Raw genomic sequence first — 15,449 nt, forward strand, 5'->3', positions numbered from 1 at the left:
GTAAAAGCTCACAACGCAACACAAAATGTAGAACCCCACAACACAAGAAACGCCCTGAGAGCTCACAACACAGAATGATGAACGCCACAACGCAACACAAAACAAAAGCGCACACAAATACAAACTCCACAACACGAAAGCAGTCTGGTAAAAACCCATGAAGAAGAGTGAGGAAAGGATCAGGCCCGTGAAGGGATCGGGCATTGACACCAACGTTGACGTCACTCTTCTTCGTAGATTTTTACTGGACTGCTTCCGTGTTGTGTTGTGGGGTTCTTCATTTTGTGTTGTGTTGTGAGCTTTTACGTCCACCGCATTGTCCTAATCCAGGGGTCTGCAACCTTTACTCTACAAGGGGCCATTTTGCCTCATCTCACTGGGATTAAAGTCCTCCCGGAGCTGAAAAAATACCTTCTCAATGAAGACAATACAGTGTATTAAATTCTATACAGTTAAAATGATATAGAATAATGTTTGATTTAATTTAATGGCACCTTAAAAACAGTTTAAAATAAATTAGCCATTGCAAAAGAGTCAAAGAGCCACATGAGGCTCCAGATCCACAGGTTGCAGACCCCTGTCCTAACCCGTTATAGGAACAGTATCTTCATCCAGGCTGTCACTCTGATGAACGCTAAACAATCAAAGAGTGTCATCACTGCACTAATACACTATAATCCTATTACTATTATTATCCTATTATCTTGTTATATTATCCTATTTAGTTTGCACAGATTAGTCTTTAAGTACTGTTTATTATTTCTAGTTGATTGTTACTGTTTAATGTTTACAGTGTTAGAGAGAGCACAGTTCAGCAAGTCAAATTCCAGGTGTGTATAACATACATGGCCATTAAAGTTGATTCTCATTCTGATTCCAATGGGGGATAGTTAGGATATATAAGGCAAAGTCAATATATTCTTGCTTTTTTGACAACATTAGAATATATGGCATCCGATTATCCACAGCTTCATTAAAATCAGGTGGCACACAGCAACTGGGAGATAAATGTTATCTATACTTCTGTCACCAGCACTACTTCATCATCCACCTGATTTCAGTAGGGATGCAAAGTAAAAACAAAACCCATTTTTCACCGAGTGTTTCATTAATGCAGACAGTTTCCTCTGATATGAGCAAAAACAGCTTATTAAAGTACACGGTAGAGGGGACGTGTGTGGAGAACTGTGACGCATCTTCCATTCATCCCATATGGTAATATTTTTGGTGTGCAGTGCACGGGCTAAAGAAAGAGTATGTTATCAATAAGATCACCACAATTATATGTAAATATAAAAATTACAAAATACATTTTTTTCCTGAGTAGAATTCTTTCAAAATGTGCTGTTCATCATATACTTTATCACTCTGATCTTATTTGGGGGGAAAAAAAACACTATTGAGAAGACTAGATAACAGAATGATTACAGATAAATACATTTTAAATAGCTAAAAACAGTTGCATTTATTCAAAGATTTTGTATGATCTTTACAAGCCTGCAAAACATTTAGAGGAACACTAATAATTCTACTGCTAACTGAGTTTTATGGAACCAAATGTGAAACACTTGACCTGATCTCCTGCTGGAACAAACTGTAATACATCAAGGGATGCATTTTTTGGCTGGACTTCCTCTATTGGATTATCTTAAATGGATTATTTTGCAGTTTGTTTTTAAAACATAGATTAATTTACAATAATCTTACTTGAGTCATTTGAGACTCAGAGAATTCATTATCATTTTATTACTGATTTTCTTTACCTCCATGACATCACCAAGACCTTTTGTAACAATGTTTGTATGGATTTACATTTGATAGCATTCATCAACATATGTTCAATTCATGCTTTTGTTCAAATTTGTTTGCTCTGCAGAGGTCAACATTTCAGCCTGACCATATTTTCCTGATGGTTTTTTTTTTATCGTTTTTTTCACCTCGTATCACTTCCTGTTTTATCAAAGGGGTTTTTTCCTCTCATTTTCGCTGCTCTGGGACAATCCATCGTCCAATTGTTGAGAGAGCCCTCTAATCCAGCCTCAGATCAGAGTTGTGTAGCGTGGCCTAATAGGATCGCAGTATTAACCCCAAGGACAATACCACCAGCTGTCGCAGAGCCCCCTGTTGGCCATGGGGAGGAACGTGTCCATGGTGGCAGGATGGAGGGTGGGGGTGGTTGAAGAGGGCGAAAGGTTTGACTGACAGAGAGACAGACTCACAGATTGACAGAGATCCTCATCAGTCTGATGTGAACCAACGCAGGACGCAAGCTCGTATACGACTAAACTCCAGAGGAACTCCAGAAGTGCTTTTTACGTTCTTTGGAAAGCTACCTCTTCACCTTTTGCTTTCAATTCTACACCTTAAAACTGACCACTTTTTGATTCTTTTTTTTTTTTTTTTCCTGACCTTTTTGATTTTTTTTCCCCCTCTTTTGTTTTTTCTTACTGCACCCTTGCCCTCGACCCTTGCATTCACCAACTTTGCCACACACCCTCACATTGCTTTAGATGTGCTTTGGCTCGGCCCTCTGTCTACATGGGTGAATAAGTAGACAAAAGGGAGGCTCTCTCTCTCGTGGAGGTGTTTTTTCCTAAGGGGAGGGGGTTGCAAAGTTGGGGTCAGGACCAGGACCGACAGGAGGAGGAGGAGGCGGCGGTGGTGGTGGTGGAAGAGGATGGCGGTTGCTCTGGAAGAAGTGTGGGGACGAGTGAAGAATGTCTGCAAGCAGAACGGACTGCTCATCCTGTCCGTGCTGGCCGTGGTCATCGGCTGCCTGCTGGGATTCTTTCTCAGAGGCAAGCAGCTCTCAGAGCAGGTCAGTGGGTAAAACCCTGATGAATGAAAACCACCTCCCCCCACAACCAAACACCTGCTATCCGTCAGCCTTATCTCACCCCTCCACACTCCCAAGTACCAGCGTGAAGCTCCTTTATCCTATTTCTTCGTAAATGCCAGGAAAGATTCATACACCACATCCCTTGCAATTAAACTAACCTTTCTTCCTGTTCTCTCTTCCCTTGCCTGGTGCAACTCAGAGACCTTTTTAAACTCCTACACAACACGTGCTTCTAACCGTGTACTAAATATCAGCCAGTAGTCTCAGTCACACTCAAATATAAAAATACATCACACTGGATCAGTTAAGCAGCAGCTTGAAGTACCGTAAATAGGTGACAGGGCTGGGGTCAATTACATTTTAAAATAACAATTACGTCTTCAATTATCTATGTTCAATTACAACTAAATTACGATTACGTTGACCGGCATTTTTTTCCAATTACATTAAAAATTACAATTATTATTTTTCCCCTGAAAGTCGATTACAATTACGTTCTCAATTCAAAACAATTCTAAACTACAATTAATCACAATTACTGAGCCTTTATTAAATAAGCCCATAAAATGTGACCTTCCTCTTGTGTTAGCTTTCTGTTAGCATCTCTTACGGGTCAGTTTTGACCCATGTCTTAAATCAGCTATAGAATTAAGGGTGTTGAAAAAAATTGATTCGGTGATATATGGCCATATTATGTCACGCGATTCTCGGATCGATTCTAAATGCATCCATATTGATTTTTTTTTTATTTAAAAAAATTAATTAAAAAGTTTTAGCTTTTTTAACCAGGAAAGTCTTTTCCACTGCAGGAGACATTGTAACTGTTCTAGGCATAAACCTCAGTTAAGTTGTACTAAAGTCATGTTGCACTAAAGTCAAAGTTGGTTTAAAAGCCACAGGCAGATTGTATGTTAGTTTTTTAAGTTGTTGGCACATGGCATGTTAAAGGCAATGTTTTGAGTGTAAAATATGCCAATAAAATATAATTCATACATAATGTTCTCATGAAGAAGTTTCTTAAGTCATATATATCTAAAAAAAAAAAATTGCAATAATCGCCTTGTACTTTAATATCAAGATATATCGCATCGTGACCTATGTATCGGGATACAAATCGTATTTCCAGATACAATACATGCCCCTATATAGAATACACTAAAAAACGTTGTTTTTTTCGTGTCTTTGTTACCTTGTTAGGCTTCCTTATCCATGAAAATGTTGGTATTAATATTTTTGGTGTGGGCATCAGTATACCTCTCCATTCAAATTTTTTTTTTTCTTTTTATGGTAAAATGATCCTCAAGATTTACTGACAGGTATACTTATTATTAAACATTTTGATCATTTTTAACTACAGATGTATAAGCCATAGATCGGTAACATGGTTCCCCGGTGTTGCGTTTAATTACATTGTAAATGACAGTTTTTATATAGCAATTACAATAACAAAGTCAGTCATCAGAACTCAATTACAATTCAATTACAATTACAAGAGCAACACATTTAAAAAAAAAAAAATTGATTTCATTTATAATGACGTCCTAATTGTAATTAATTACCAATTACAGTTATAATTGACCCCCACCCTGATAGGTGATGATTAGGGCTGTACATGGAAAGCTGTGCTATTGGTTGGTTACATTCATTTTAAGCCATGATACCTTGCAAAAAACAACAGAGTTCAGACTCTTTGAAAAAAAACCAAGCTTTGTGATGTTAAATTAAAGAACTTAAGTTCTTAATGTAAAAAATAATTTACTTTTAAAAATGCGTTTTTTGATCAATTCTCATTAGTGTCACAGAATGACCGAGACCAGAGCGAGCTCATTGAAGAGGATTGCTGCTGTTGCTGGGGAGATTAGTAGTCAATCGCTCACTAAAACAACAAGTCCACATCTTTCCAGCTCACTTATATAATTCACGCAGCGCTGAATAGGAATCGAATCGGCACAATTAAGAAAGTGAATAAAGGTGGATTAGGGAATGCATTTCAAAGCAGAAAATAAAGAGCAAGGTCATCTTCTACAAGCGTTTGAATCAAACTAAATACAATGGGTTTAAATGAGATGTTGAAGCTTCTGTATGCACGATGCACAATGCATGTCTCTAGTGTTGCTGGTTGAGCATGCATGCAAAGTCAAAGTAATTGGTTTTCAGACAGTAGAATGTCCTCCTGGTGATTTTGATGTCACTCATGTGCTGCTTAAATGCAAAAGCCGTGCTTTGGTAACAGCCCATCTCATCTTAGCTTATATTGGACATGTGTGGTTTAAGTGGAGCCGATAATGATGTGAACAAACACCTTTCTATCAGATTTAGGAAATTGTCAAAGCACAGTGCACGGCAGGGGTCATACATGGCTTTACATCTTCTCATGGTGCATTGGATTATATATTTAGCATCATTTTCTTGTATATGAATTCCTGAAAAGATTTAAAGCAGGGTTTCTCAAATGGGGGTACGTGTACCCCTCGCAGAACGCGATGGCACTACAAGGGGTACTTGAGAGAGAGAGATAGAGTGTGGAAAATTAACTAATGTGAGCATGAAAAATATGGGTTTTATAATGTTTATTTTTAGTTCAAAACTATAAAGGTCCATCTTGGTGGGAGATGACCAAAAATTATAAAAATTATAGAAATAAATCTATTCTGGAGGCACTAAATCAGTGTTTTTCAACCTTGGGGTCGTGATCCCAGCTGAGTTGTCTGGAATTTAAATGGAATTATTACTGATTAAAAATAAATTCCTAGTTTAAAACAACACAAAATGTTTACTGTATTCTATATTTTCACTTTCTCAAAAATAAATGTATTTCAAATAAAATGCACAACAAATATATCTGAGCTGAAGCAAACCTGTTACTAATCTCGGCTATACTCTGTATTTGTAACACAGTAAAACAAACATGGTCAAAAACAAATTCTAGAAGCATTAAAATGTCTTTGGGGTCGCCTGAAATTCTTGATGTCAAAATGGGGTCACAATCCAAGAATGGTTGGGAACCATTGTGCTAAATACTTTAATTCCACTTATTTACAAAATGATAATATTTAAAAATGTCATCGTCATTACAGGATTTCTTAGGAAAATGTTGTAGTCGGACAAAGGGGGTACTTAGATTCAGAAATAAGAGAAAGTGGGTACTCGAGCCAAAAAAGTTTGAGAACCACTGATTTAAACGGTAGTTGTTATCTTTCATATTTTATCTGGCCATGCTAAATAATTGTGAAAGTTCATATCAACCATAGACTGGTTATTTTCTGTATTTGGGGATGATGGCTCATTTGAAGCCAGTCTGATTGTCTGACCATGGGTCTCATCGGGGATCTAATCATGTTTCTAAGCTTCTATGGTGGATAGACAGGAGTACTCTTTAAATGAAATATGACTGAAATGCAGTTCTGGAGTCTGTGTGATTGATTGGTTTACAGCATTAGTCAGTAGTGAGGTCAGTAGTCATGAAGCCAGGTCAAAACCTTCCCTGTAAACATGTGATTGTGATGACAATCACAAACTAACGCTGTCCATCTGTGCCAGGAAACATCTGCTGTTTGGACTCAGGGTGGTTGATGGTTCTCATATATGCTTTATTCATCGATCCATCTCTACCTCCAGTTTACAAATGATGGACCAAATGAGGGTCAGTGGTCCATCCAACAGCTTTTCCAGATTGGTTGTTTTACTGACTTCCTGCGAGAGTGAAACCGAATTCTTCCCACTGAGCGCTTTTAACAGCATCTTTTTCATTCCTGGGGCCACAGCTCGCCAGGAATTCATGATCAAAGTTGCAACAGCTTCAAAAATACATTAGCTTTATTGAGTCAAAGGCTACACAAGTGTTTTCATCAAATTACCGCAACTGCTGTTTACCAACATAGAAAATAGTTTCAATTTAAAAAATAAAATAAACTAAATCACAAATGTATATTAAATAAACCTTAATTTAGTTGGTTCCCTAATCAGGTCTCAAGCCCCACATAAATAAAATAATGATAATAATGTGAAGGAAAAAAAAATATGATGCTAGTGGGAACATACAACACTGTTGCTAGCAGCACAGTAGAGATTCATGCTCCACGTTCCTTCATGAATGTTAACGTCTTGGTTGTGCAAATAAGCCACCACGCCTTCTACACTGACAAATCAAACACCTTCAACTTTGTATTATTCTGCTACAGAGGTAGGTAGTAACCAGTTACATTTACTCCGTCACATATTGTCGGGGCAAAAATTGTTAGTTATGTTTATTAACATATTTACTCATAGACCTTATTCTTTTTAAGGCTTTAAGTTGAGACTTTTCATTTCTGCTGTCTCATGTTTTCTGCTCTCTTCTCGAGGTCAGCTTCCCAAAACACATGTTATCCCTCAGACATGGAGGCATCACACAGTCACATGCCTACACACACTCACATAGTCACACATACACACCCAATACACATCCATTCATACACACAAACACCATACACGCACACACCTCCAACACTCACGACAATCAGGAGATACCAGAGAACTGGTTGTTTTGACCCAAAGAAGAAACTGTCTCTTTTCACCCTCTCCTATCACCTCCACCCTGTCCTCTTTATCTCCTGGGGGGAGGAGGGAGGGGGACTGAGGGGGAATATACGTGAGGAGTTAGAACTATGCCACTCGATCATCGGACGTCCGCCCGGGCGGTCACTAATTTTGTCCATCTTTGTACTCTTTTTTGTTTAGTTTTATAATAAACCTTTTTTAGAAAATCATCAATGCCTCGCCTGGACTTCATCATTCAACCAGAGCAATAAATCACGTCTCCAAATGAGGTCAACCGCAAATTTGCCATGACAATATACTTGAGTAACTTTTTCTCACGAGTAAATTTATTGAGGCATTCTTGAGTGAATTTCATTGACATGTAAATCAGTAAGTAAGTCATGTTTATATTTATATAGTACCTTTCACAGAGGTCACAAAGTGCTTTTTACACATCTGCTCATTCACACTCACATTCACACACCAATGGGACAGAGCTGCCATGGAAGGCGCCAGTCAACCACTGGGAGCAACTTGGGGTTCAGTGTCTTGCCCAAGGACACTTCAACACATAGACCGGGATAGAACCACCGACCTCTCGATCAGAGGACGACCCCTCTGGTCGAGAGGTTGAGCCCATGTAACAGTACTTTTACTCGAGTAGCGTCTTTGGCTACTCTACCCATCTCTGGAGCTTTAACACTCGCTCCCTCAAGTGATACAGTTGTCAGTCAAGCTCGACACGGGTCAGCCTACCTCTGCTGCCTGTGAGAGACTTTTTAGTCATGCTGGGATCCTTTTCAGGGCCAAAAGTGCTTGGAAATAACCTTGAGAATCAACTCCTGTTGACACTTCACAAAGTGACTTTTTTTGCCTCAAGAAATGCAGGTCACCTTGGAAAGCCTGAGCTTACGTCACTTAAGTGTTAGCAGTTATTTTTGGATTTTCAGTTCATTTATCTACATACAATTAATACAGATACAAGGAGGATGACAAGAGAGGATGGAGTGGTACAGAGAGGGGTGACAAGGAGAGGTGTGCAGGAGTGAGAGAGAAGGGGGGAGGGTCATGAACAGGAGGGAGGCAGCGAGAGGAAAGGGTGATGTAAGTGAAATTTGTCACGTTTTCCTTACAAAGCGTTTTGAGCGTCTAAGTTCTAAGAATAGATGTTGTGATATTGATGTTTTTTTGAATAAATAAGTTGTTACTCAGTACTTGAGTACTTTTTCACTCTTACTCCAGTAAGTATTTGGGTTGACTATTTCTACTTTTACTTGAGTAAATTTCATTTACATGTAACAGTACTTTTACTCGAGTACTGTTTTTGGATACTCTACCCTGCTCTGCTATTTGAATGAATATAATAGGATTGCTTAATGGGATTGGTTGTTTGTTTTGTTGCAAATTAAAATTGTAGATTACATGAATGACTTCACTGTCAACCTTTTCCCTTTCTCATTAATACAATGTGAACATGTGCTGTCCATTTACAAACATATGATATTCTGTCTTCATCCAGTTCGTCTGACTTTACAAACCAAAGTGAGGGATTGATGGTCTTCAGGGGGTCAAGTAGAGGTCATCCAGAAGCTTCTAACCTTAATCAGACAGTCTTTTTACTCCTGTTTGCTTTATTTTACATCTCACTTGATGTTCTGCACCTCACTGCTACTGCACTGGCTCCACCAAGAGCTTAACACACACCTGCACACTGTCATTTTCATTTTCCTTTATCTACAGTAAGTGCAAATATAGTAAACCAAAAGTAATGAGAACAAACTTCAAACTCATATTTTCACGCCAGATTGAACTCATGTCAGTCCCTGAGAAATAAAATAGATCTGTTGTTGTCTTCAGAATAGATTTTTACTTCATTGTAGATAAGCCAGCAGACATAGCAAACACCTTTACTGGTCTTAGACAGGCAGCGTGACTTAGAGGGATAATCTAACATTAACTCTAAGGAATAAATGGCCTAATCACAAGGTGAGAGGAGGAATAACTGTAGAAAGCTTTAGGGATTATTAGACGGTACAAAAAAAATTCCTGCAAAAATAATGAGGCAAACAATCCTGTAAGGATTAAAAGGTTAATTGTGTCTCAAATGCCAATTTGTTTGTTTTTATCTGATTCTTTTCTGTTTCTTTTCCAGCCAAGCTGAATATTATCGACATTATTTACTTACCAGTCATAACCCATTTACCATTGATGAATGTTTATGTGTTTGACTACAGACTTTATTGTTATTATTTCCTCCAATGAGGCAATATTTTCACTGGCGTGTTTCATTCGGATTGGATCTGGTTTGTGCATTTCATGGGGATTTTTCCAACAAACAATAAAATGGAGATGCCCATAAATTTTGGCCTACTGTATTGCTATTAATAGGGATAGAAAATTCTTGCAAGTCTTTAAAGTGTAAATGAACATGGTGCCATGATAAGGATCACTGATCTAGACAGATGCCAATATCTGGCAAAGAGGAGATTTGGGACCTGAGGTTTACGGTCTCTGGGGGATCTTGTTTGATTGTAAATTTTCTGCTAGAATTGTTTGATTTTTGAGCTAAGCTGAAAATTATCAAAATTATTACTGGTCACAACCCTTTCACCATCAAGGCACGTTTATGCATTTGACTAAAGTCTCTGTAGCTGCATTTCCATGACATTTGGAAATGCGCAAAATCTAAATAGCGGAAAATAGCGGTGTAATGGAAACACCGGAATTAAAAAAAAAAATGTACTAAAATATTGCTAAAAATATTTTATGCTTTCAGGAATTTCAGACGTTTTGATAATGAAATGTGTCGCAAAAGCGCTATGGAAACCTTTTTTCCGCAAATGCACGTCACAGAACGTAACGTACATGCTCACATGATGTGACGTACCTGGTCACATGACCGCTTCTCTCCGAGAAAACATGGTGTGGTACGTGTAAACAGAAGAAGAGATTGGGACATTTCTTAGCATTATACTTAAAAATCATCACTGCCACATTAGACGTGAAACAACAAAAGAATACAGTGTTATAAGGAGGTTCTGAGCGTCCATCTTCCTGCAGCAAAGTCTCGCAGGATGAGATTTCACGGGAGTTACGAGGCTCCTGCCCAAAACAACAATCAATGGAAACACTTTCAAAGCAAAAATTACACTTTGTTGACATTTAGAAATAGTGCTTTTATTTTGCGAAAATCTGTAATGAAAACCCAGCATGTGTTTGCTTTTAAAGACTGGTATGACTGGTGAAGTGTGGGAAAAATATAGTCATCATACAGTGATTAATTATCATTCATCCATCTTCTTGTTTCAGGGGTTTTTGGGGCTTTGCTGGTGCTCTGCTCTAGCTCTCATTGGCCACCTGTACACCCTGGACAGGGTGCCAATCACAGGCACACACACAACCACTCAACCCCATCCACTCCTATTGGCCATTTAGAGACATTTCAATCACCTACTTCATGTTTTTGGATGGTGGGAGGAAATCAGAGTACTTTGAAACCAAGTGTCCACCCCCAGGGCTTAGACCACAATCAATTATGGCCAGGTTGCAGACATGTGACGCACTACATCACGGTGCTGCTCAAAATTGGTTGATGACCTTTGTCATTCAATTCATATATTGAACATGTGCGTGTGTGTGTGCGTGACATGATTTGAAAAAGGAGTTTGAGCTGTGACTGAGGATAATGTTAGTAATATAAGTATATTATTCTTCCATCTGCTCCTTTCTGATCATGGAAATGTATGAAACACTGAAAGTGTGAACCGTACTCTATGTGGCTTGTACAGTAGGCATTTTCATGAAAGGAATAAAGAACTGAATGGATGAATGAAGTGGTCCAATATCGATGTGGCAGATCTTCAGGGTCAGGTTGAGGCTAGAAACCCTGAGGAAGGTTCCGCTCAAGAGTGATTGCCAAGGTCATCGTACCATCTTTGGCAGACTCCAGTAATCTGTGACAGCTGTGTTTGTGTATAACCTTACACACAGATGTAAGCTTAGCTACATACATGCATACCAACACTCGTGCGTGCGTTCGCCCCAGCTCTGTTGAACTCAACTGCCAACAAATAAACACACACACACACACACACACACAGACTAGATTTGGCATGAAAGCTTTTCCAAAAGAGAAACAATAAGCTCCTATTGTTCCATTTTCTCACTGCACAGATGGGACGTACTTATATTTCATTAACTGAAGCCAAACTCTTCCCCTCTGCCTTTCTCACCTTTCTGTCTCTTACTCACATCTGTCAGAGAAAACAGATACATTTATGTCCTGCTTTTATATTCATTCACCATCGTCAGTTATGGATTGTTTTTTTACGTGACGCTGTGAAGCAGTTTTAGTTGCAACAAGACGGTTGGGGGTACAACATCTGTGGATGTTGCATCAGTTTTGTTTGTTTATTCCAAATATCCTTGGAGGTTCATCAGTGTCTCACAGTTGGCACAGCAGTGGATAAATGTGCGTCTGTGTTTGTCTTTCTCTGTTTGCCAATGCAATGACTGTCCCGCCTTATGTTCTGAGCTTTCTGCTACACTAAACAAGATATTAACTACAGATAATTGATGGATGTTTCAGTTGTTGTCTTTGTTCTGCGAAAAGTTTCCTAAGTTGCCGCCTACTTTTTCCCTTACTCAAAATTGTTTTGCTGTGGTGCATCAAAGCTGTTATTGCCTCAAACTTTAAAACTTCCCTCAAATACTGCAGTGACTGGACTGGTTATCCTGTCTGTCATGGTTCTGTTCACGCACCGACTCTGACACTGGATAAAAATGACTCCAAGGATCCAAAAATAAGTCCTTAGAATTAAACAGAGTCCAAAGTGGCACTTCTGGCTGCTCCATCTGAAGTGGTTTTTTAACCTTGTGTGCTCATTGTGAATGTGTATGAGGAAGGATAATCCACTTACTTTGCTACAGCTGTGCCTGATTGCCCAGCAGAAGCATTCCCTGAGACGTCCTCCCCTGTTCAACCATCTCCAGCTGAGCTGATGCACCCCACCTGAGTACATGAGCACAGGGAGAACATGCAATCTCCTCAAAGTGGAGTCTCCTGGTCTATCCTAGTATTCAAACTCAGAGCTTTTTTGAAATGTATTTCCATGTTTAAACAGCTAATTATAGCCTGATTAAATTATTTTCAAGCCCTTTTGCGAGAAACACAGGAAGATACCATTTGATATCAGTTAAACATTTTCTTTAATTTTTTAAAAATCTTTTACATCGTTTATTTTTGGTGTTTTTTGTACTGATGTACATTTTGTTCATCAAGTGTTTTCATCATGCTGTGTTTTATTGAAATGTGCAACATATCCACCCATTACAGGAGCAAGGTTGATGTCAAGACCCAAACGCGAAGTTTGGGGGGTTGCGGGAGAAGCATTGCCCCCTCTAGTGTTCAAAAGTTTTCATTACAGTTTTCCCAAAAAATACAATTCTTAATATATTGCACATAATATGCAAATATTGTAAGTGCCTGTTAGTTTCATGTCACAGATGTTCTACCTCAGGTGTGTAGTATATGTTTTCAGTCAGACTTTAGGTTGGTTCTTTTGTTGCACAATTCTTCTTCACAATGTAAATGGTGAAGCGACACTATGACCAGCAGTTCATGTATAGCACTGAAGCAAAAATGAAGCAGAAAGCAGCCGTGAGCCTGATTTTGATATTAATTTACAACAATATACAATGAGTTGATGCACATTTTTGTAGTCAACATTATTAATTATGGTACAAATCATTTTTGCATTATTGTATATGTTACACATATTATGGTTGGCACGAATCTTGAGACGTTTAACATGTTCAATTCTATTTTTTTCTTTTGCCCACCCCTGGCAAAAATCTCAAGCCCTAAAAACTTTTGGTTTTCCAACAAAACAGTGTTTTGAAAAAAGTCCTCAAAGGATTAATTTGTTTGTGAATCAGTGCTTCTGTAAGCCCAAAGAAGGTACATACACAGTCTTAGGTATTAAAAGATTTTCCAACTGGCTGTGAAAAGTGTTTTTACACAAGAAGTCTATGCCCATTAATCCCAGCTTACCTATTTCCATCTTCACTTTCTTCACTGTTCTCTCCTTGTTTAATGAAATACATGAAAAAAAACTGACTTTACAAGAATACAATGTTATTTAGGAGATGCTTTTATCCAAAACAACAAACAACACGAGCAGTTAGGGTTCAGGGACTTGCTCAACTTTCCACAGGTTGGATTCAAACCAGTGACCCTTTGGTTACAAGCCTTCTTCTTTAACCATTAACCACGGTCATCCCAACCATGACAAATTGTCTGATAATCGATACTTTTTCATTGTCTATTTTCGCCTATTGTCCTCTGATTCAGGTTGAGTATTAAACAGTAATGTCGCTTACTGAAATTATCACTTTTCCTTACTTACTTTATACAAACTTGCACTGGGACAAGTGTACTGTGGAGGTTTATGAGTACACACTGCAGCTTGTAAACCTGTATTAATGACCGGATTTCATTTTTTTTTACAGATTGTGCTGTTTGTGCTGTACAAATATATTGTTGTTTGTTACAAGGATTCCGTTATAAATAACATTTTCTGTGTCATTTGCAGGAGGTGAAATACTTCCAGTTTCCAGGGGAGCTGCTAATGAGAATGCTGAAGATGTTGATTTTGCCCCTGGTCGTATCGAGGTTAGAGTGACACACAACTACACAAGTGTTTTACATAACACAAACACACACCCACCTACACTTTAAACTGTGTGGGTGTAGAGTTGATGCAAACTGCCAATGCACAAGACCCACTGGGCTTCATGTCAGGTTTATATTACGTGTATATGTAAAATACATGGGAACATTATGGAATCTTCCCATGTATTTTTTAAAGGGGATGTCAATAAAACATCCCCCGTTATGTTGTTTCCCCTGCCAGAACATCACCGAAAAGGACGAGTATAACAAACAAAACAATGAAATAAAACGGTAATAATAAAAGAGGAATAAATAATAAATCAGTTTAAAAAGCCTTTTAAATCATACTTTTTTCGTTAGTAAGAAAAATGTATGTGTGTGTATGTATATGTATATGTATATATGTGTTTGATGTGTATGTACTGTATATTCAAAAATGTATCAAAGTTTTTACGTACTATTGTGTAGAATATATATTGAATGTGTAACAAATAAAGTGATTATTTTACATTATGTAGAGCAGTTTCTCAAATGGAGGTACGGGGGGTACTTGAGAGAGGGGGAGAGACTAAAATTAGCAGATGAAAGCATTAAAAATAGGGGGTTTTATAATGTTTATTTTTAGTTAAAAATGATAATCATAATGCATTGCTGTCTTAAAAAGATTGCACTTCTTGTAGTGTTGACCTTCGACAGCATGTGCAAACAAAGTAGAATTTTTTATATGAATAATAATAATCACACTACATATTACCAGAAACTCACAAAATGACAACAAACACACACAAAATAAGAGAATAATATACTGAATTATAAAAATAACAAACAACAGAATACACAAAGTGACAACAAAGACACACTTAAAGAGAGAAAAATACACAGGATCGCTACAAAATACACAAAAGTAACAGAGAAACATTCAAAACGACATAAGAAACAACCAAACGACTCCAAAAACACGCACACTGAGAGAAGAACTTAAATAATACCAACAACGCACAAAAACGACAACAAAAACACACAAAATAAGAGAAACATATGCTGAATAATAAAATGAACAGACAAACAACAACAAAATGACAATGATAATAGAAATGATCTTAATTAGAACATTAACTGAAAATACAAGGGTCAGTCTTGGTCCCACATCAGGAGGGAGATGACTATACAGTATATGATATAATATAGAAAATGTACTTCCAAACACTGTTTCATTCTACTTATTTACAAAATGAGACTCCTTAAAATGTGTGTTATTGCTCATTCATTCCATCATTATGCTCTATAGTTGTGGTCATCGGACAAATGGGGTACTTGTATTCAAAAGTTAAAAAAAGGGGGTACTTGAGCCAAAAACGTTTGAGAACCACTGATCTAGAAAGCCTGTGATGGGGTAGGTGTGTATAAGCTTTTGCCTCG

The 15,449-nt window shown here is 37.9% G+C and overlaps 1 protein-coding gene across 1 annotated transcript in view; it reads left to right on the plus strand.

The window, feature by feature from the left end:
• Positions 1-2,677: 2,677 nt before the first annotated feature.
• The window catches only part of slc1a7a (solute carrier family 1 member 7a), a 54,094-nt gene continuing 41,322 nt past the window's right edge, over positions 2,678-15,449 (plus strand). The window contains exons 1-2 of the mRNA XM_028472576.1: positions 2,678-2,818; positions 13,951-14,030. Of these exons, the coding sequence (XP_028328377.1) occupies positions 2,678-2,818; positions 13,951-14,030 (221 nt within the window). The remainder of the gene's footprint in view (positions 2,819-13,950; positions 14,031-15,449) is intronic.

Source organism: Gouania willdenowi, chromosome 17 (genome assembly GCF_900634775.1).
Source record: "Gouania willdenowi chromosome 17, fGouWil2.1, whole genome shotgun sequence".
Classification (NCBI taxonomy): Eukaryota; Metazoa; Chordata; class Actinopteri; order Blenniiformes; family Gobiesocidae; genus Gouania; species Gouania willdenowi.